The sequence below is a fragment of the Propithecus coquereli genome, unplaced genomic scaffold (genome assembly GCF_000956105.1).
Source record: "Propithecus coquereli isolate 6110/MARCELLA unplaced genomic scaffold, Pcoq_1.0 Scaffold131, whole genome shotgun sequence".
NCBI lineage: Eukaryota > Metazoa > Chordata > Mammalia > Primates > Indriidae > Propithecus > Propithecus coquereli.
Genome location: NW_012137303.1, coordinates 1751203 through 1758452, shown reverse-complemented (window position 1 = coordinate 1758452; position 7250 = coordinate 1751203). Strand labels below are relative to the sequence as shown.

General features: G+C 31.7%; 1 protein-coding gene across 1 annotated transcript in view; it reads right to left on the bottom strand.

Annotated features, from left to right (window-relative positions):
- Positions 1-1257: 1257 nt before the first annotated feature.
- Positions 1258-7250, bottom strand: part of SLC17A1 (solute carrier family 17 (organic anion transporter), member 1) — a 36966-nt gene continuing 30973 nt past the window's right edge. The window contains exons 12-13 of the mRNA XM_012638576.1: positions 1909-2045; positions 1258-1278 (exon numbers count right to left, since the gene is read on the bottom strand). Of these exons, the coding sequence (XP_012494030.1) occupies positions 1911-2045 (135 nt within the window). The 3' untranslated portion in view covers positions 1258-1278; positions 1909-1910. The remainder of the gene's footprint in view (positions 1279-1908; positions 2046-7250) is intronic.

Genomic DNA, 7250 nt, shown 5'->3' with positions numbered 1-7250 from the left:
CTATCAAAATATTCTTTACAATGAATTTCAATAGAATTACTCCTGTTAATGTATTGATATTTTTCTTCAATATTAATAGCTCTGGAATGAGAGATCTAGAAGGTATTAATAAATTGGGAGACAGTTAATAGTTTACGTATTGCATGCAGCTACTGAAAGACTGTTGGTCATTATAGACGACTATTAATATTGAAGAAAAATACCAATTTGTATTCTTTCATTTCCCTCTCTCTACTCCTCCCTCTTACGTAAAAACCTCACTGCTTATTGCACAGGTAAAAGGCCAGCCTATATATTAACCCACTGCACAAACTTCTACCTTCTCCCTATCACTACGGATAAGCTGTAGGTTCCTATCCAAAGCCAACCCCTGCACTGGTGCTTGAATTTCATCCCCTCTGGATGACTCAAGTACTCTAATTCTGTATTTGTGCTTTCTTTCCTACTTTGTGAAACCTCATTATTGGATCATACCATCAGCTTATATACTATTACATCTATCTTCTGAAATAAGCAAACAAAAAATCTCTCTTTGATTCCATATCCCTCTACAGATACCTCGCCATTTCTCTGCTGTCCTTTATAGGAATGTTTATCCTGGCTATCTCCATTTCCTCAGCTCATATTCTCTTTTTTCCTCTTTTTTTTAACTATAAAAAAACACAACAAAATAAAACATAGACACAGATAATTTCACAAAACAAATGTTTGGCTCAATTAATTATTATAAGGTAAACACTCTTAATCACTGGCCTAGACATGAAAAATAGAATATTGCCAGGATCTCAGAAGTTTTCCACATGGTCCCTCCTGCCCCCTAAAAGTAGCAACTACCCTGCCCTTTATAATAATTTCTTCTTCTGTATTTCTTTGTAGATTTATCACCTACGTGTATGTCCCTATAGGGTTTAGTTTCACCAATACTTAAAAATTTGGTATGTCTTTTAAGTCTCTTTTAATCTAGAGAGTCATTGTCTATCCCTTACTTTCCCTTACACATAATTTATTTGTTAAAAAACCCAAGTCCTTTGATCTATAAAATCTCCCACAGTTTATATTTGCTGATGATACACTTCAGATTTAGTTCAACACATCCTCTGTTCTCTGTACTTCTTGCAATATGGTAGCTATATCCATATGCTTGATTAGATTCAGCTTGATTTTCTTAGGAACACATTAGTGGTGGTGTGTTCTTTCACCAGGAGGTACCCAATGTGTTTATGCCTCTCTTTTTGTGATATTCATATTAACAGCCAATGACATTCAACAGCTGGATCCCTTAATTCATTGGAGGTTGCAAAATAGGGTTATTCCACATCTTTCAATTCTTATCATTAGATGAAATTATTCTACAAAGAGACATTTTCCTTACTATTTACCACTGATAGAGTTTACAGAAGAAAGGCACAATATTGGTGCCTTGAACACATTTTAATGAACACTTTGTGTCCATCATTCATTTGAAAATAATTTTAGTCAGGGTCTCCTTTAAGGTACCTCTTGCCTAACCTGTTATTCTCAGACTTTATGTAATTTAACTCCTTGATAGCACTTGCCAAAGGTACTTACTCCCACATGGTTTTACTTCTCTTCAAAACACCACATTTTCCAACTGTTTTTGTTACTTCATTGAAGGCCCTTCCCAGTCTCCCTTGCAAACTTCTCCTCTTCCTTATACCTTTTAATGTCAGACAGGCCCAGTCTCCCAAATTTATATCTCCAGCCCCAATACCCCTCCACGATTCCAGAGCCATTTCCATCATGATGTCTAATATTTTCAGGCTTCACATGGTCCCCCCTTTTCCAAACCTGCACCCCTATTCTTCCCTATTTCAGGGGTCTTCCTCAGCTCCCCTCTCTCCCGGATCCCCAGTTTCAAAAGTTGTCCTTAATCCGATCACTGCTCACCTTTAGAAGCGTGTGTGTTGTCTTTCCTTAGCCCAGTCTTGAATTTCTGCTTTACCAAATACAAGGTAGAAAATCAGGCTTATCACATTAATGGCCGCCATCAGGAAAAAGACTTTAAACCAAGCAGATTCTGGATCCTGAGGGATTCAAATTCTAAGTAATTATAAAATTATTGATCTTGTTTTGTGTTTTATAACATTTAAAATATAATATTAAAATAATATAGACTTGACGCAGATCACTTAACAAACTCATAAATAGCCAAAAAAAGGTCATCATTTCACTCTACGAAAGTAACCACTTTTATCTTTCTACTATATATATATTTTTTTTTCTATATATATTTTCTAAAATTCTATTTTAATCAGATATTGTTTATACACCAGTTTCTTGTAGTTCTTAATTAACTGATGTATCTTTTTGTTCCATTCTGATCTATTATTTCAACATTTTCAGCACCTTTGCAAATGTATCTTATGTAGCCAACATGTTGTATGACATAAACATAGATAAACAAGTACAGAGACAAAGTATGGTTTTTTATTTTAATTGACAAATTTAACCTATTTTCATCTACTGTAATTTTTATTTTGTTAGGATTTATTATTGCCATAGTATTTCATATTATCATTGCAATGCTTTTTTTAAAAAAATTTTGATTCACTTTGGAGAGATTGAGTTTTCTTCTACTGATTTAAAAGTTATCCATATTGCTCTTTCGATGTTTATTCTTCAGATCTATACTCAAGTTGATAAAATTATCTTGACATATCAAATGATATAGCTATAGAGATTTAAAAATACATAGATAAGTATGTCTGTTTATAGTTGATACATATTGAACTATTAAATACATAGATAGATGTATAAATCTTACCAATAATTCAGATAATGAATAAGTTTTTGGTATAAGGATATCCCATGCATTTTGGTAATGAAGCAAAGTCTTATAGTCACACTGAGAAAGTATTCCTTGTTTATCTGAAATGAAAATTTAACTGGACATTCTTCATTTTTTAGGTTGTATTTTTGCTAAATCTGGCTTATGAACATTTTTTGTACACGTTTCTGAGTGTATATATATTTGTTTTCTTGGAGTGAAATTACTGTGCCATAAAGATACATAGCTTGAGATGCATAATTTACTAGGTAATACCTATTCTCAGAAGGGTTGTACTGATTTACACTTCCACCATTTGTAACTAGTTTCCCTTTGCAGCACACCATTACTAACTCTTGGTATTATAGAGCACCAATCTAGTAGGTGTGCGGTGTCAGCAAGATGTGATTTTTAATTTGCCCTTTATTTATTATCTATTTGGAGTTCACTTTGTAAAGTGTCTATTTACATCACTTTTTCTATTACTTTTTTCTCTTTTTCCTTTTTTTGTGTTAAGTATAGGAATATATTTTATTTTTTATTTTTTTCTCTTTTTCTTATTGATTTGTAGTAACTATATTTTGACTAAAAGCCGTTGATGAGTTATATGTGTTACAAATATCTTTTCAAACTCAATGACTATCTATTCTATTAGTGGTATCTTTTGAGGAACAGAAGTTCTTAATGCAATCACATTTATCACTTGTCTTGATCTTTATGTTAGTACTTTTAATATCCTGTTTAAGAAATAATTCCCTCTGTCAGGTCATGAAAATATCCCTCTGTATTATATTATAGAAACTTTATATTATGCTACAATTTTTAGATCTGCAATCCACCTCTAACTGACATTTTTGTATATTCTTGTTATTCTCAGACCTTATGTAATTTAACTCCTTGAGAGCACTTGCCAAAGGTACTTACTCCCACGTGGTTTCACTTCTCTTCAAAACACCAAGATAAGTTAAATTTTATTTTTCTTCATAAGGATATTTAACCTGGCACCATTTTATGATAAGCACATTCTTTCTTCACTGCTCTGCAGTGCCACCTCTGTCATAAATCAAGTGTCCATGTATGTGTGATCTTTCTACACTCTTTAGTTCTCCCAATCTACTTGTGCCAATATCATAAAGTATTAATTTCTATAGTTTTGTAATATATCTTAATATTAGTTAAAGCAACTGTTTGAACTTTTCTTCTTCAAGAATCTCTTGGTTATTCTTGGCCCTTGGTGAAATGCATGTCAATTGTATAAAGATCTTTTCAATTTCCACAAAAATAATTCAGGGTTTTGATTGGGATTACATTAAATCTGCAGATCATTCAGGGGAATGGGGAGATATTTTACAATTTTGAGTCTTTTAATATATGAAAGTACCATCTCCCTCCATTTATTTAGATTTCCTTTAATTTTTCTTAAATCTTTCTCATGTTTTTTTTGGTAGAGATCATATAAATTATTCATTAACTTTATTCTTAGATATATTATTTTTTCTTATGGTGTTACAAATGGTATCCTTTTAAAATTTTTATTTTCACTGTTTATTCAAGTATTTAGAAAATAATTCATATTGATATATATTTATACAGTATTTGACATCATTCTAAGACCTACTTATTAATTACAATAATTTATAAGTAGTCTCTGATTTTCTTTGAACATGACCTATAAGTAATGCTAATTGTATTTTTTCTTTTTCCATTCTTATTTTTTATATATTTGTGCCTTATATCATTTACTAGGACAAAGGGCAAAATTTAATATAAATAAATAGTGACAGCAGACATCTTTTTTTTGTTCCCAATCCAGAGAGAAAATGTTCCATATCGTACCAATATGTATGATATTCGTTGTAGGAATTTTGTACCTACTCTTATGTCCCATCAAAGGATAGGCAATTTTCATTTCAGCCTTATTTCTTGAATGTAGTCCCAACTTGTCCTAACTTAGGCTCTGAACTCTATTTTGTCCCCCTAGCTCCACGAGGTTGTGAAAAGCTCTGCTCAACTTCTCCACTTCTCGGTTGTCTATTCCAGAAGGAGAGAGATGCTTTATAGGGACAAATCACCCAAATACCAGAGTAATGTTTACGGCCTAGATTGTGTCCCCATAAATTCTCCATACATTGTTACATCTATGTTACCTTCAAACATAAATGTAAAACATTTGTGCAATTTTCCATCTAGTCTTAGAGAACAGAGCCAAATTACTGAGCTTGTCAATATCAGCAGCTGAATACGTAGAGTGTATTTCTTGTTTTCAAGACCTGTGGATTTTTCTACTTATCTTTTTTGTCTTTGATTCCTGTTATAATTTTAATTGTGATTGGAGAACATATTATGTATAACTTCAGCTTTTTTACAATTGCTAAAATTTACCTAATGGCACAATATGGTCAGTTTTTGTCCAGGAAACCTTGAAAGAAATGAGGTTATTGAGTGGGGTATTCTATATACGTCAATTAGACCAAATGTGTTGTTCAACTCTTTTATATTTTTCTCTTTACTGCAACGATTACTAGAGGTAGTATATTAAAATCTCCCATTATAACTATGCTTTTTTCATTTTTTTCTAGTATTTTTATTGATACTATATAACACAATGTTTTATGTGCATACAAATTTACAGTTGTCATACTTCCCATTGAATTGAATCATGTATTAATATCATTATGAAGTGACTGTCCTCATCTCCAGTGATACTTTATATTTAAAGTAGCTGCTGGTAAGTCTAATTTATCTACTAATTTTGTTTGCCTTATATTTGTACCTCCTGTTCTATATTGCTTTTTCTCTCCTTTCTTGCCTTCTTTTAGATATTCTTATCATTTCATTTTTCTCTCTAATTTGTGTACCTTTTCCTATTTTTTAGTTATTACCTTAGAAATTACCAATACATATTTTTTAAAATATTGTTTTATTGTTATAAAATACTTAATACTGAATACTTAATAAGAATTAATTAAATTTAAAATGTCAGCTTTATTTAAATAACTTAGATAAAAATCTGCTATCTGTTGATTATATTTGCCATTTAATTGAAAATTTTTTTATTGTAGTAAGATACACATAAAATTCACCATCTTAACCATTTTAAGTGTACCATTAAATGATATTAAGTACACTCATATTGTTGTGCAACCATCTCCACCATCCATCTCCAGAACTCTTTATATCTGGCAAAACTGAAACTCTGTACTCATTAAACACTAACTCCCCATCTTCCCCTCCTTCAAGCCCCTGGCAACCACTGCCATTTAATTTTAATACATGGTTTTAACAGTTTCAAAGAAAAATTTTTCTGAAACATGAAAAAATTTAAATATTTTGATTTTTACCACCTGACTTGTGATAGATACATAAATTGAGAAAGAAATAAACTTTTATAGTTTTTAGCTACTGGTATTTGGGATTGTTAACACTGTACCTGTGTCTATTCAACTTATCCAGTGAGTTCCTGATTTTGTTTTTTGAGTTTTCTATTTTTAAAATTTATTTTAGTATTTTTCAAATATTCTATGTGAATTATTACATTCTTGAGTCTTCTACAGAAACTTTCAAGCTTTAGTTATACTTCTTTTAACAGAGTAAGCATATCGATTTTGCAATCTAATTTGATATTCCTATTATCTGTCGTCCTTGGAGTCTATTTCTTGTGCTGTTGTTGTTTGTTGTTCTGCTAATCCTCTCTTATTTTGTCACGCCTCTTCCCTGTGCCTGGTTGTCTTTGGTTGTCTGCAGAAGCTGTACTTACAAAACTATTCTAGGGACAGTTTGATGGGTGATGCCATCTTCCTCCAGGTAGTGTTTTTGCTTGCTTCTTTCTGGCTCACTTGGGGGCACTAGTACTCCTGAACCACTTTAAATTAAGGTTTGATATTTTCTGTCTACCCAAATGACTCAAAGCAGATCACTGAGGACTGGTTTATTTCTGTTCATCTTTACTCCTCGGGTGCAACTCTTAGAGGGTCTCAGCTTAAAATACTTTAGTTCTCAGGGCCTCACCTTTGGCCAGTCCTGGAGAGCTGCCAAAAAATCAAGAGTCCTCACTCTGGCAGAAAAGTAACTCCTGATCCTTTGCTTAGTTTGTTCCGTTCCTAGCTTCTCCCAGATATTGCCTGTTACAGCTTTCTATCTCTTTAATTCTCTGAAGTTTCACAGAAGATGCTTTTTTTCTATTTTTTCCAGCCTTTTAAATTGTCTTTATTAAGAGAATTGGCTCAAATTACTTACTGTTCCATTAATGGAAACAGAAGCCTCACTAATTTTATTTTTAGCTGTATTTAATATGAAATTTTTAATTTCAATTTTTATATTTGTAATTGCCAGACGTTAGATTTTATTCATTGTGAAATCTCATGTTTTTCTTAGATATATTATTTTTTCTTATGGTGTTACAAATGGTATCCTTTTAAAATTTTTATTTTCACTGTTTATTCAAGTATTTAGAAAATAATTC